The 16026-nt window shown below is 42.2% G+C and overlaps 1 protein-coding gene across 1 annotated transcript in view; it reads right to left on the bottom strand.

The window, feature by feature from the left end:
- The window catches only part of prex2 (phosphatidylinositol-3,4,5-trisphosphate-dependent Rac exchange factor 2), a 624716-nt gene that overhangs the window by 252769 nt on the left and 355921 nt on the right, over nucleotides 1-16026 (bottom strand). The window contains exons 19-21 of the mRNA XM_038808469.1: nucleotides 12204-12383; nucleotides 9153-9247; nucleotides 2063-2145 (exon numbers count right to left, since the gene is read on the bottom strand). Of these exons, the coding sequence (XP_038664397.1) occupies nucleotides 2063-2145; nucleotides 9153-9247; nucleotides 12204-12383 (358 nt within the window). The remainder of the gene's footprint in view (nucleotides 1-2062; nucleotides 2146-9152; nucleotides 9248-12203; nucleotides 12384-16026) is intronic.

Below are 16026 nucleotides of genomic sequence, written 5' to 3'. Positions count from 1 at the left end.
TGAGCCAGTCTTAAGTTGACTGGACTGCTAGCAGCACTGTTTGTAGCTGCTCCTGTAATATCGTTATTATAAATAAATATTGGTGTGGTGACGGAACTCCTGCCTCCCGTGGATTACTAGACATTCAGAACCAGATTTCCTGCATAGGTGAACCCAATGTTCTTTTACACCACGTAATTTACAAAGATCTTGGAATGCAGGACAGTTTCCCAGTAGGTGCACCAGACTGCATAATTTGCTTGCTTTCTGTGACTTGGCTACCATTCCAAAACTAGTAGTTTCACCTGGTGTTGTTTTCCAGCTACGATGGCTTCTTATATTCTATGACCTTTTAATTATGTGCGAATGTCCTGACCAGAATCATAACCAGCTCCACCATTCACTCAGATAGCACAGCTGCCGGGAAATCACAATCCGTGCCCTTGTCACGGCACCTGCTGAGGAACTGGTCTATTGATTCCGTGGCCAATGTCTGTAAACTGTCAGCTCGAAAAGGTGTTTTATAAAGAAAGCTAATCCACAGCTTGGCAGGATCCTTCTGATCCTAGTAGCTTGTACTGTCGGTCTCAAAATCAACTGCCCAATTCACCAGCTATCTCACAAATCAGGGACTCGTTGCTCTGTGAAGCGTTGTCTGTGAAGGGACTCTGCGTCCCAGGGTTTTCAATGCACATATAGCCATTGTACAAAATCTTACTCTGTGGTTTTTCCTGTCATCTTCAAATCTTCATTAAGTCATTTAAGAGGAACCACTGTAGTTCACCACCTGATAGCTATGGTGGTCAATGCCAGGAGGACATGGATTCAGTGCTGCAAGAATTTCAAGGACCTTCTATGAATGGTCAAGGTCAATGACCATATCTTAAAATGTAATTCCCATCAACAATACCATTACCCTCACACACTACTCAATGCACATCACTCACCTACCAACAATATCTATCAATCATGCTCATGCACTGACAAGACCACATTGCTAGTGCAAAGTGCTAAGACTCAATCCTACCAGTGCTTTGGGTCAATATTGCATGCATTTACCCATAGTTTCCAGTCCTCGTGCTCCAAAGTAAATGCCATGTAAAATCAATCAAATACTTAAATGATTACTTTTAACTTTTATTTCTTACGTGGGTGGTTGTAGTGTGGGGAGGCTTGTGACCACATTTGCAGAATGCAAATGTTGGAGTCTAACATCGACCTGTGTTGTACTAAGTTCTTTATAGAGCGGAGCATGTTACAGCAGGATCCCAGTGTACCTAACATTCACAGCTTCAGAAAAAAAAATGTTGCAAATACTCAGGCGGCATCTATAGAGAGAGAAACAGTTAAGGTTTCAGGTCAATGACCTTGAGAACAAAAGTCAAAGCTGAGACTCTAGTGCAATACTGAAGGAATGCTGCACTGATGGATGTGTTATCTTTTGGATGAGATGTTTAAAACAGAGGCCCTGCCTGAGGTAGACATAAAATATTCCATAAACCTATTTTAGAGAGGAGCAGGAGAGTTATCTCCAGTGTCCTGGCCAAACTTCTGCAGCACCTGGGATGCAATCTGAGACTGGCTCTCAAGGCCCAGAGCTCTTTGAGGATGCCCTGCAAGGCGATGTGCAGTCTCCACCAGTGAAAATCAACAGCCTTCCACCAGCCATGCTGTAACTACTAGGGTAGCATTGCATAGGAGAACTGGGAGGTAAAGGCACATGAAGTCAGGACAAAAGGAATGCATAAGTTTGATGAGTTGAATCTCTCCTCCATTGCAGTTAAAACTGTAAAGTAAAAGAGATATATAGATGTTTTTTAACGCCTCCAATAAAGCCCACAAAGCAAAGGTTAAAGGGTTTCGTGTGAGCAGATAGAATTGCATATTGTGCAGCTGTCTACATTTTGTAGTAAAGTTACTTATGAAAGAATATTAAACCATTCTGCGAATGTTCATAGGAATCTTGATTTTTGACCAAGTCCTTTAACTTATATTCTGAATTGAACTTCTTTCTGGAGGAAAAAAAGACAGAATGCCAACAAACATTTGCGAACAAGGTTGGATTTGGTTTACATTGACTCACCTGGCTGAAGAGATGTTCTAAGCAACCATGCAGTTTATCCTGCTTGTCATGTGAAATGCGAACACTGCAAGGCAGTTCATCCCCTGTTAGATAGGAAAGCAAAAATAAACTTAATAATTGTTCACCATTGCAAAATACTTATTTTGAATGGAATCATTTATATTTTTAATAATCCTATTTCATTAGCCTATTGGGCTTGTATTCAACATATATCAGTTATGGATGCAGTTAGGAGAGTCCGATTCACAATTTCATACTTTGACAAAGCTATGTTTCCCCAGTTATTGAGTTCCTTCTCGCCTAACACATATGGGTAATTTTATTACTGAGGACAGGAGCAGGGTAGCATGGGCGCAAGTTTAAAAATTTTAACATTTATAAACATAAAATGTTAACAGAGGCAGATCAGGGTGAGTGAATGATTCACTTGATCTCTGGAGGCAGGTCTTTCATTTAAATATTCAAATAAAGCTGCAAACCTCTCACTTTACCTCCATTTCAGGTTAGCTGAGTTTTTAAATCCTCAGGAATCCAAACAGCTGGTGAATGGCAAGACCAGCTGGATTGAATAGGTAAATGCCATCCCAGCCGTGTTTGTAGACCAGGAAGAACAGGCATTCTCCCCTTTGACCCATTACACATAACTGTTAATCTCCCTTTGATAGGAATCATCCTCCTCTTCTTGCAGTCAGTCGACCTCCTGATACCACCACCCGTAAGCTTTCCAGGTACCTCTCCCTGATGTCCAATCCATGCTCCTTCCCTTCCCTCCTCTACTCAAGCTGGGCTTTGCTTTTTACCCCCTCACAAATGCACATAGCTATACTGAAAATGAATACATAAGCTTTTATATAATCTCTAAGAAGTTCACTTATCATTGAGAAGATATTAATGGTGATGGAACATTGAGCATGATGATCTTCATGGTGTTCTGCACAAATTGCCCAAAATGTTCTACACTGATATATCTATGTTCTGCTTTCCACTGCTTAACAACCCCGTAAAGTCCAGATTGTAATGTTAAATATAAATGTGTGAACGTGATCTGTTTGTCTTTCCTTGGCTTGAATGAAGTAGAATTTAGTTTATATCAAGTTTATGGTGCAGACCCCACTTTCCATATGGTTAATATTTGTCGCTGGATTTTTATTTCCATTTGGCCTGGGTTAAAATACCGCCAAGACTGCACTTCCATAGAACTAGTCACTTAGCTCTAACCCTGGTAATTTTTCTAGGTTCAACGACTGGCCAACTGAATGGACTTCCAGGCATGTTATATTATAAACGAGTCACTTGCTGCAATGTAAAAGCAAGGTAAATCTGAGGGCAGAACAAAAAAGAGATCATATTGAAACATATGAGATCCTGAGGGGACTTTACAGGGTGGATTCTGAGAGAAAGTATCTCCCTAGTGGGGAAGTCTAAAACTAGGGGACATAGATTAAAAATTAGGGGTCTCCTATTTAAGACTGAGAAGAGAATGTTTTTCTCTCAAAGGGTTGTTAGTTTTGGAATTCTCTTCCCTAGAGAGCAGTGGAGACTTGCACATTGAGTATGTTCAAGTGTGAGTTAGATTTTTGATCAACAAGAGAGCCAAGAGTACTGGGGGGTAGACAGGAAAGTGAAACTGTGGTCATAATCAAATCAGCCATGATTCTATTGAATGATGAAGCAGACTCTAGGGGCCAAATGACCTACTCCTGCTCCTAGTCCTTCTGTTCTTGCCAGTAAAGCCTACATCCTATGAAATAACTTTTTAAAACTTACATACTATCAAATCAATACACCAAATACTGAAATCTTTGACAGAATTATGTGGTTCAGAAAATACTAAATACATCAGAAAGATCATCATATCCACTCCATCTAGATGTATGATTATTTTATGATCAATTCATCTCAATCTCACTTCAAAAAGATTATACAATTTCTGTGGGTAATTTGCTGAAGGTGAGGTGGTGTATTGCATTAAGGAAAATAGAATTATAGAATAGAATCCCTACAGTGCAGAAGAAGGCCGTTCAGCCCATCGGGTCTGCACTGACCCTTGGAAATTGCAGCCTACCTAGTTCCAATCTCCCACCCTATCCCCATAACCCAGTAACCACACCTAACCCTTTGGGCACGAAGGGGCAATTTAACATGGCCAATCCATCAAACCTGCAAATCTTTGAACTGTGGGAGGAAACCGGAGCACCCGGAGGAAACCTATGCAGACACGGGGAGAATGTGCAAACTCCACAGACAGTCACCCAAGGGCGGAATTGAACCTGGATCCCTGGTACTGTAAGGCAGTAGTGCTAACCACTGTACCACCGTGCCACGAAAATGGAGAAGAGGGTTAAGTACAATGACTTGGTGACCCCAGATTTCACTGAGGTTGGGTTTGTGGTGTTTTTGTTGTCGAGGATCACTATGTATATCATTATGGAGTAGGCGGAGAATGGTGATAAATTTCTGAGGGCAGCCAAATTTGAGGAGAAAACTCCATAACACTGTGTTTGACAGAATTTGACTGTGTGAGACTGAAAAAAGCCATAATGCTGTTCCTTGCACTTTTCTTGAATCTGTTGCATAGTGATGATCATGCACATGACCTAACAGAAAAAGTCTAAGTGTGGTAGCTTCCTGACGGCCAACCCGGTGAGACCTCTATTGGTGTCTAACGCCAATTAGAACCAGTAATGATGCCCCACAGCATTCACGTCAGGAATGGCTGTCCTGCCAGCTGATTCGCATGGGCCACGCCAGGCACCTCCCTGCTAACGAGGGGGAGCAGCACTTAAATAGAGCAAACACCAGACAGCATACAGCCATGCCACCGCACAGACAAGCCCCTCCTGGTCTGGCTTCTCCTCCTCCTCTGATAAGGCTGCAAGTTCCTATTGCTCCTCCATCACCACGTCGCCCCACTGCTGTGCCAGGTTGTGGAGGGCACAGCAGACCACCACAAAATGAGCGGCCCTCTGGCGGGGTGTATTGTGTGCTCCACCAGAATGGTTGAAGAATCGGAACCACATTTTAAGCAGTCCGATATACTGTTGAACGACAGCCCTTGTGGACACATGGGCATCGTTATATCGGGTCCTTGCATCAGTCTCCATCCTTCGCACTGGAATCATTAGCCAGGAACTCAGAGGGTTCCGACGCAACATGGCGCGGCGGTTCAGGAGCCGGCGCGCGCAACAAAGTAGGCCCGGGGAGGGAGAGGCCGGCCCGCCGATCGGTGGGCCCCGATCGTGGGCCAGACCCCATCGGAGGCCCCCTCCGGGGATGGAGCCCTCTCCCCCCACAACAGGCCGCCCCCCGACTCTGCGCGCAGAGTTCCCGCCGGCTGCGACCCGGTGCGGATGGCGCCGGCGGGACTCTGCAGTTTCCACGTGGCCACTCGGAAGAATCGGCGGCCCGGCCGCGGACAGCGGCCCGCAAGCGGTGCTGCGCCAAATGTGCCATGCAAATGCCGCCGATTCTCCGCTACTCGGAGAATCGTGTGCCGGCGTCTGGGCAGTGTGGCGCAGTTGCAGCCATTCTCCGGCCCGGGGCTCGGAGAATCCTGCCCAGGATGTCAGAAGTAATGTCCTTTTGGTCAAGTTAGCTATCCTAAATCCCATTTGATTAGTTAGAACATAGAACATTACAGCGCAGTACAGGCCCTTCGGCCCACGATGTTGCGCCGTCCTGTGAAACCCCTCTAAAGTCCCTCTACACTATTCCCTTATCGTCCATATGCCTATCCAATGACCATTTGAATGCGTTTATTGTTGGCGAGTCCACTACTGTTGCAGGCAGGGCATTCCACGCCCTTACTACTCTGAGTAAAGAACCTACCTCTGACATCTGTCCTATATCTATCTCCCCTCAATTTAAAGCTATGTCCCCTTGTGCTGGACATCACCATCCGAGGAAAACGGCTCTCACTGTCCACCCTATCTAATCCTCTGATCATCTTGTATGCCTCAATTAAGTCACCTCTTAACCTTCTTCTCTCTAACGAAAACAGCCTCAAGTCCTTCAGCCTTTCCTCATATGATCTTCCCTCCATACCAGGCAACATTCTTGTAAATCTCCTCTGTACCCTTTCCAATGCTTCCACATCCTTCCTATAATGTGGCGACCAGAACTGCACACAATACTCCAAATACGGCCGCACCAGAGTTTTGTACAACTGCAACATGACCACATGGCTCCGAAACTCAATTCCTCTACCAATAAAAGCTAACACACCGTACGCCTTCTTAACAACCCTCTCAACCTGAGTGGCAACTTTCAGGGATCTATGGACATGGACACCGAGATCTCTCTGCTTGTCCACACTACCAAGAATCTTACCATTAGCCCAGTACTCTGCCTTTCTGTTATTCCTTCCAAAATGAATCACCTCACACTTTTCTGCATTAAACTCCATTTGCCACCTGTCAGCCCAGCTCTGCAGCTTATCTATGTCCCTCTGTAACTTGTAACATCCTTCTGCACTGTCCACAACTCCACCGACTTTAGTGTCATCTGCAAATTTACTCACCCATCCTTCTACGCCCTCCTCCAGGTCATTTATAAAAATGACAAACAGCAACGGCCCCAAAACAGATCCTTGTGGCACACCATTAGTAACTGGACACCAGTCAGGGCATTTCACATCAACCACCACTCTTTGTCTTCTATCAGCTAGCCAATTTCTGATCCAAACTGCTAAATCACCCTGAATCCCATGCCTCTGTATTTTCTGCAATAGCCTACCGTGGGGAACCTTATCAAACGCTTTACTGAAATCCATATACACCACATCAACTGCTTTACCCTCATCCACCTGTTTGGTCACCTTCTCGAAGAACTCAATGAGGTTTGTGAGGCACGACCAACCCTTCACAAAGTGCTATTACTTATTACTGCTATGCCCTAAAAATACATGTTTAATGGTTTAATAATGATTACTCAGTCCTATAATTCATCTCAATCCTTAATAAAATAACTTATGTAAAACTACTCTAGTGGCATGCTAACTATTCAGTTTTAAGAGGTATCATCGCTGAACCCCCCCCCCCTTTCAGGGATCGCTAGTCTGGAGGAGCTAAGGGAGAGGGTAGAGCTGCCGAGGGGATGTGAGTTTAAGTATCTCCAGGTGAGGGACTTTGCACAAAAGGTCTGGAGGGGGTTCCCTAGGTTGCCGGAACACACCCTGCTGTGACTGCTGTTTCCGGATGTGGAAGGGAAGGAAGAATTGGGGATATATATACAAATGGCTGGGGAAGCAGGGTGGTAAGAGGGTGGTGAAGATCAAGGAGAAATGGGAAGCGGAGTTGGGAATGGCGATCAATTGGGGAATATGGAGTGAGGCACTGCGAAGGGTAAATGGGACCTCGTCTTGTGCAAGGATGAGCCTGATACAGTTTAAGGTGGTGCACAGGGTGCATATCACTCAGGCGTGAGTGGGTTCTTTCAGGGGGTAGCAGACGTGTATGAGAGGTGTGGGTGGGGGCCAACGAATCATGCACACATGTTTTGGGGTTGCACAAAATAGGGAAGATTCTGGGAGGGAGTGTTCAGAGAAGCCGGAGCTCATGGAGAGGAGGAAGGCTGATGTCACGGCCTTCGCCTCTCTGATTGCACGGCGGCAAAAATTTCTGGAATGGCGGTCGGCATTGCCACCGGCGGTAGTGGCTTGGTTGGGTGACCTGGACGACTTCCTGCGGATAGAGAAGATAAAGTATGAGCTAAGGGGCTCAGCAGTCGGGTTTGCAAAAAGGTGGGGAATGTTTGTGACCGTGTTTGAGGAGCTGTTTATTGCAGGGGGAGGGGGAGGGTGAAAAAGGGGAAAATTCTGTACAGACTGTATAGTTGATTGTTGGGAAGTCTGTTCCTGGGTGTTTATAATAATAGTAATCACTTATTGACACAGGTAGGCTTCAATGAAGTTACTGTGAAAAGCCCCTAGTTTCCACATTCCAGTGCCTGTTCGGGGAGGCTGGTCCGGCAATTGAACCCGCGCTGCTGGCCTTGTTCTGCATTACAAGTCAGCTGTTTAGCCCACTGTGCTAAACCAGCTCCTTTGCCTATTTGCTATTACAGCCTATTTGCTGTAACCTGTTTTGATACATGTTTGTAATAAAATACAAAATTTAAAACAAACATTAAGTTCCATCACCGTGTGATTATAGCCTTCAATATCCCATTCCCAATGGGTATTGACCCAGCTTCCTTCTAAAATCATAGTGACCACTTGCGGAGTCTGCTCCACGTTTCATAACACACATCTCTAACCTTGTATGATTTTTCTATTGGCCTCGGGTTCCAAATCATTATTTTACCAACCTGTGACATGTTCTTCCTCAGTCTTTTTTTTCCAGCTAAAATTTCATTAACTTTTTCCTTTCCTCATAACTTAAATCACAATCTTGTACTAATTTTGTCATAATCGTGTCATTGTCGTGAACCAACATCTGTACAGCTCAATATGGTTGCAATGTCTTCCACATATTTGTCTGAATGTTTTTTCCCTTTTGCCAGCTGAAAGTGCAAAGGCTCCCAAATCTTGTTTGTCCTCGACATGTGCCTGTTGTAATGAAGCTGAGTTGTGGGGGTGGGGGGAGAGAGAAATCACACTGCTGCAGAATATATTGGCTCATATTACTGCTTTTATCAATCTGTACTGAATCAGTGCCTTAAATGCAATTTCATTTGAAAATCTCTTCGGTTCTTTTGTAATTTTAATTTTGATTTTTATGTGTTACATGTTTGGATTACCATGACTATATATAAATTTTGTTCAAAATTGTTTTTAAGTAGTTTTATGATCTGAAACACAACAACCACGGGAATTTTAAAAATATGGAGTTAAAAGAAATAAAATATAACAAATGTAGGGGGTAAAATGAAAGGTAAAGAAAATAGAAACATTTTTAGAAAGTAGAAAGAATACGTAAAAACAGGAGAATTGTGGGTCAAAAGACAAATAAAAAACATGTTGAGAAAAAAGATAATACTGTGATTCTAAAAAAGTTCCTATGTGTAAAATCTAATTTTTACTGACAGAGCTCCTGCTTGCATTTAATGGACTCACCACTGCATCATACACATTGTGTTTTGTGGAGCTTACCAGAGTCCATGTCATCACTGTGTACATAGGAATCACAATGGCTGCTACATATACTTGTAAAGGAGGCAATCGAATTCCTATTACTGTTACAATCACTGCGGGGGAAAGAAAACATGTTAAGCCTCCCATTTGTTTTACACATCATGTGCAGTTTAAACTGAAAATTGTTTCACACAATACTTTAACAGCTGCAGTATTTATGCATGGCCAGGGCTATATTCCAATGGAGATGGGTGCAACACTGATAAATTATGCAATATACATCATCTGACTGACGCCTAACACAAAATATAATTTAGCTCGGTATTTTCTTAAAATTAATATTGTGACACATTTCTGTAATCAGTATTTTTTCATGATTGCGATCTCCAGATTGTTAACACTCATTGTTTTGACTGGTACCTTACCGTAGAAATTGCTTTATCTTTTGATGCTTTCTCTTGTGGTTAAATGGTTCAATCAAGCACACAAACACAGTTCTCAAAGCATTATGTTAAAGGATTTCATCATTGAGTCTTCTTTTTAGCAATCAATTTATGATTAATTTAATAATTTTGTATTTTGATTTGCTTTCCCTCCCTGTAGCTTTGTTGAGTGCTGTTAGCAGCATCAAGGGCTTGCATTGAACATAAGTGGAATATGTTAAAGAACAATTAGTAGAATCGCTGAGGTGCTTTGAGCTTTGTTTTCAATGCTGTTGTTGATTCAGTTCACTAATATGATGTGGGTAGATGATTCTTCTCCAGGTCAGCTCTACTCTGAAGTAATCAACATTCAATTTTCAATACTGGAGTACAGGTAAAATTCCGCTATAAATGCCGAATACATTTGTACTGTACTACTCTATGCAACTTTAGGCAGACGTCAATCCATTAAAAATAAGCATGTTGATGCCTGCCTAAATTAGCACAGAGGAAATAAAATGAGTAGATTAAGAGTTTGCGACTGAGCCGCACTAACAGAAAAATATAGCCTATGCTGATGGCATTTCGAACTAAAGGCTTTGAATTGCTGTCAGTGCACTATTGTCGAGTGAACTGAATGTTACTTTTTGTTTTGCAGCATTAATGAACATGTCCGCTAGCCCCCATTACTATTTCCTACTTCATATGGTGGTCCAATGCCAAGGAACTGCTAAAATATGTTTTCATACTGCATTGTGAACTAACCATAAAATAATAGTATCATAGGGCGGAGCTTTCCCAAAATGGCACAGAGCTACGTGAAACTCGCTGGCTTCACAGACGCCATTTCCCACCTGATTAAACGGCATTCTTTGCAATTTAAAGTGTTGGTACGGATCACACAGCCCGTAGAGGGGGGCAGGGCCTAAACACACTGGCAAAGCTGGGATTCTGACATCACGCCACCATTTTTAAAGTGTGCCCCAATTCCAAAGTTCCATATAAGGACCCCCTCCCGCATGAAAATCGGGATCCCCGCCCCCATGGGGATCAGGACCCCACTCCCTCAAAGCAATGCCCCCCCTCCCCCTCCCCCCCATGCTGTCATTGGGGCTCTCCCCTCTCTTCCTCCACCCACATAAGGGAACTCCTTCCCCAAGTGGAGGAGGGTTACCACCTCCTCCGCCAGAGTCCTCTTTCACTGCCCTTTCATGTGCCCACTTGGCACTACATCCTGGCACTGGGGGGTGGGGAGAATACGTTGTGAGTAGACGATACAGCACAAAGCTATTTGATTATGTTAACATTTATTCAAGTTCATGGAAATCAGGTTCACGCCCTTCTTTGGCGTGAACCTGATCACGTCACCAGTAGGAAGGGGCAAGATCTCAAATCTAGATCTCACAAGTGCAAATCCCAATTGGCCTTCTCATATTTAATGGTATTTGCCATAATGATATTTGGACTCGAGATTAATGGGGCCGCTAAATCTTGCCCGGTATTCTTGATAACTGGAAGTCAATTGTGGTTAGACTGCATCAATGTACAGTTTTGGTCTCCTTATTTAACAAAGGATGCAATTGCATTAGAAGCAATTTAGACAAGGTTTACTTCACTGATTATTGGCATGAAAGGGTTATATTATGAGAAAGGATTGTGCAAATCGTGCCTATATACATTGGCATGTAGAAGAATGAGAGGCGATCTTATTGAAACACAAGATCCTGAGGGCACTTGACTCGATGTTGAGAGGATGTTTCCTCTTGGAAGAGATACTCCCTGAGAGTATCTAGAACTAGAAGACACAATTTAAATATTAGAGATGTCATTGTGAAGAATTTTCTTTCCTCAAATAATCGTTAGTATGTAAAATTCCCTTCCCAGAGAGTTGTTGGGGCTGAGTCATTGTATATATTCAAGGATGAGTTAGACAGATTTTTGATCAACAAGAAAAATAAGGATTATGGGGGCAGACAGGAAAGTAGAGATAAGGCAGCAATCAGGTTATCCATGATCTTATTGAATGGTGGGGCAGGCTTGAGGGGTCAAATGGCCTACTCTTGCTCCAAATTTTTCTGTTTTGTATTATGAGCTATTTAAGCAGCTGAAATAGCACTATGTTGATTGAGAAATGGAGCATAGCATTCTAATAAAAGCTAAATTTGCTGGCTTAATGATGGAAGGAGTCAGGAGGAAGGCGGCCACATGGTGTGAGATTAAGGACCACTCTTCACCCCACCTAAAAAAAGGACATACAATGCAGCACCCCCAAGAGGGGTTGGCAGGAAAACTGCGTGCAGTGTCCAGGAGTCAAAGGAGCAGGCGGGACAACAAGATAGGGATGTCAGACCTCTCAGGACTATGGCAAGCCACTTTCAATATCCACAATATTATTCTGTTTGGAGGACAATAAAGCTTTGGTTATTGGGGACCCCTAAAAAAACCGAAGCAGGCAATGAGAGGCTCAATATAACCAAGTTAGGACATAAAGTACAGCAGCAGGCAGAAATAAAAACTTGCAACTGTAACCAAAATAAATGCTTTTAAGGAAAGCTGCAGTAATAAATTTAATTCTTCTTAATATCTCTAAATTCATTTTAAACTGAATATTCAGTCCATCTACATTATAGAGTAATTTAAAACATACCTATAAGAATCCCTGTTGCTTATTGTATCATGACCCGAATCCTCTTGGTCATCTCCAGTTACCACAAAACATACTTTTTTGCTGTTGCGTTCTGCCTTGTCAGAGTCATTGTCCCCTGTTATTAGCGACTCAGTCATTTTGGTCTCTGGTGTAGTCGGATGCGTTATTGATGAAAGGAGGCTATAACATGGGAAACAAAATAAGTAAGTCAGAATGCTTAGGATTTTTCACTGAACAAAATAATACAGAAAGTTATTCACCACCGCTAACAGAAAAGCCATGGGGGTGGATTTTAATCTGTAGGAATATGTGGGTTTGGAGCAGAGTGGGGTACGGGAGGGGGAGGGGCAGGGGGAAAGAGTGTTAAAACAGGTGACTAAAACAGCATGTCCATTCCAACAACTTCTGTATTTTATTGCAGCATGTTCGGCTGCGTTCTGCAATTCCCTCGGGAGAGGCAAGTTGTCAGTCTGTCAATAAGACCAATATTTCAACACACTTTTGACTTTCGTGTCATATCCATGGTTTCCTTCTTAAACCATGTTATTGAAAGGAAGGTGAGAACATAGCTGTAATTGCTGTTCTTTTTGCCTGTTTGTGGGAAATGGTTTGTTCACAGAACTTTTGCTGAGGGGAAAAAGTTTACTTTTTCAAGCTTTCTTTTTGCACATTTGAGGTTTGGTGTATCATATCACGACATATTGTCATGTGAGAGTACCTTTAAGAAATGCGTGTTTAAGAAACGTACCTTTAAGAAATTAGTTTTTATCAGTGATGTCAGAGTGTGGGTGGAGCTGGGCTGTCTGTCAGCTTTTTACTTTCGATTTAGACTGTTTGCTGCAGGGTGTGTTTTAGTTTCATTTTCAGAGCTGAATAGCTGCAGTCACAGCCAGACGGTATATTAGAGTCTATCTCTGTAATCTAAAAACTGTAAATCGATCCTTTGGTGATTTAAAATGAATAACTGTTCTCAGTAGTAACTTTAACCTCACGTGCTTCTTGATAATGGTTTTTTAAAAGTCTTGTGGATGTTAAAAGGACAGCTTAAGGATTATTTAGTGTTGTATTCTTTGGGGGTTGTATTTGAATTAACGGTTGCTAAGATGTTCACTGTATGTTTTAAAAAGGTGAACTTGAGTTCGTAGAATAAACATTGATTTGCTTTAAAATATACTTTTCCATTTCTGCTGTCCCACACCTGTAGAGTGGGCCGTGTGCTCCCCATACCACAATCTATTAAAAGTTGTGGGTCAGGTGAACTCCATGATACACTTTGGGGTTCTCTAAACGCTGGCCCATAAAAAATTGGGGGCTTGAGGGGGATAAAAGTCTATCTATTGGATTGGTTTAGTGAACTTAAAGACTGTGAGGGGTGAGCATATTGTGGGTGCTTATCAGGTGTGGTATTTTAATTTAAGTAAGGAGTGTGTTGTGGACAATGGCTCTTTCAGACGTTCTGAAGTTTTTGGGGGTGGAGACGGTCACATGCAGTACCTTACGGACAGAGACTAAAAGCAGACTGTCAGATTTGGCAAAAACATTGTAGTTAACATTACCTGACAAAATGCGAATAGATGAGGTAATTATGGCGGTGGCTAAGCATTTAAAGTTGCCTGAGATACAGTTTGACTCATTGGAAATGGCAAAAATTCAGTTACAAATTAAACAAATGGAACATGTGAAATAATTAAAGCAGCTTGAATACAAAAGATAGGAAAAAGAAAGTGAAAGTGAGAGAGAGGAAAAATAAAAGGAAAGAGAAGATAGGAGAAAAAAAAAGAATAGTCCGAGCAGAACAAAAAGAAAGAGAAAGGGAGATACAGATCAGGGAAAAAGATAAAGAGAGAGAGCTTGAACTTCAGAAAATGGCCATGAAACATGACAATCAGTTAGAATTGGCAGACGTAAAGGGAAACGTACGGTTGGATGATAGTGATGAGGATAGTGAGAAAGAGCGTCAAAGTCGAAGGCTTGGTGGGGATCTATTTAAATATGTCCAAGCATTGCCAAGGTTTCATGAGAAGGAGGTAGAAGTCTTTTTCATTTCATTTGCGAAGGTGGCTAAACAAATGAAATGGCCACAGGACATGTGAGTATTACTGAATCAAACAAAGCTAATAGGTAGGGCTAGTGAAGTGTTTGCATCACTACCGGAGGAGGTATCTGGGACGTATGAGGAGGTGAAAAAATCCATCTTGGGTACATATGAACTAGTGCCTGAAGCCTACAGCCAAAGGTTTAGAAATGTAAGGAAAGAATTTGGTCAAACACACATGGAGTTTGAAAGGCTCAAACAGAGTAATTGTGATTGGTGGATAAGGGCTTTGAAAATAGACCAAACGTATTAAGCTCGCAGAGAAATTATACTTTAGGTGGAGTTCAAAAATTTAATTCCTGATGTAGTGATATCTCATCTGGAAGAGCAGAGGGTTAAAACTGCGAGATTAGCAGCAGAAATGGCAGATGATTATGAATTAGTTCACAAATCAAAGCTTGGTTTCTGACATCAGTTTCAGCCTATAGAAACTGGGGACATGAGAAATACTCAAGCGGCAACGGTAAAGGTGATCTGATGGGAAATAATAAGGAGAGTGTACCTCAGACTAAAAAAGAAATCTAGGACAGTGGAAAAGAAATGAAAAATTTCAAATGTTTTCACTGTAATAAACTAGGCCATGTAAAGTCACAGCGTTGGTGGTTGAAGAAAAGCACTGGGAAGGCTGGTAAAACAGGATAAGACAGTGGGGTTTGTTCAAGTGGTAAAGGAAAGTCCAAGTGAAGCGAAGGAGGTGCAAAAGATTGTACAGCCTGATCAAGAGGTGATTGATAAGAAGGTGCCAGATCTCTTTAAAGAATTTACTTGTGTGGGTAAAGTTTACTCATGTGTATCAGGAAGAGCAGGTAAAGAAGTCACAATTTTAAGAGATATGGGAGCTATTCAATCTTTAATGGTAAGAGATGAGGACTTATGTAGTTTGTGAAGAATGTTGCCAGAAAAGGTGGTAATATGTGGAATTCAGGGTGAGAGGAGTAGTGTTCAATTATATAAGGTAAGGTTGGAAAGTCCAGTGAAGGGTGGTGAAGTGGTAGTAGGAGTAATATAGAAACTATCTTGTCCAGGAATACAGTTTATCTTGGGTAATGATATAGCTGGATCGCAGGTGGGAGTGATGCCTGCTGTGGTTGATAAGCCAGTGGAAAATCAGACAACTCAAGTGTTGAAGGACAAATATCCTGGGATTTTTCCGGATTGTGTAGTAACAAGGTCGCAAAGTCACAGGTTAAGACAAGAGGAGAAATCAAAGAGTGAAGAGGAAGTTGAAGTGCAATTATCAGAAATGATTTTTGATCAGATGGTTGAAAAAGAACAAGAACAGGTGGAGGATGAGGCGGATATTTTTAGTTCAGGAAAATTGACGGAGTTACAGCAAAAAGATATAGAAATAAAATGGATGCATTAGAAAGCATACAGGGAAAAGGAATCTGAGTGTCTACCAGAGTGTTATTACCGTAAAAGTGATGTCTGGATGAGAAAACGGAGACCTTTACATTTGCAGGCGGATGAAAAGTGGGCAGAAGTTCATCAAGTAGTATTGCCAGTATGGTATAGAAAGGAGGTGTTGTGAGTTGCGCATGAGGTACCAGTGGGAGGTCATTTGGGAATAAGGAAAACTCAAGCTAAAATCCAGAAACATTTTTATTTGCCTGGACTACATAAATGTAGTTAAATTTTGGCAATCATGTCACACATGTTAAGTGATAGGGAAACCTCAAGCAGTGATAAAACCAGTGCCCTTAATACCCATTCCAGCATTTGAAGAAC

The sequence above is a fragment of the Scyliorhinus canicula genome, chromosome 10, assembly GCF_902713615.1.
Source record: "Scyliorhinus canicula chromosome 10, sScyCan1.1, whole genome shotgun sequence".
NCBI classification, from domain to species: domain Eukaryota; kingdom Metazoa; phylum Chordata; class Chondrichthyes; order Carcharhiniformes; family Scyliorhinidae; genus Scyliorhinus; species Scyliorhinus canicula.
Note: the sequence above shows the minus strand (reverse complement) of the source record. Positions and strands in the feature narration are given on the sequence as shown.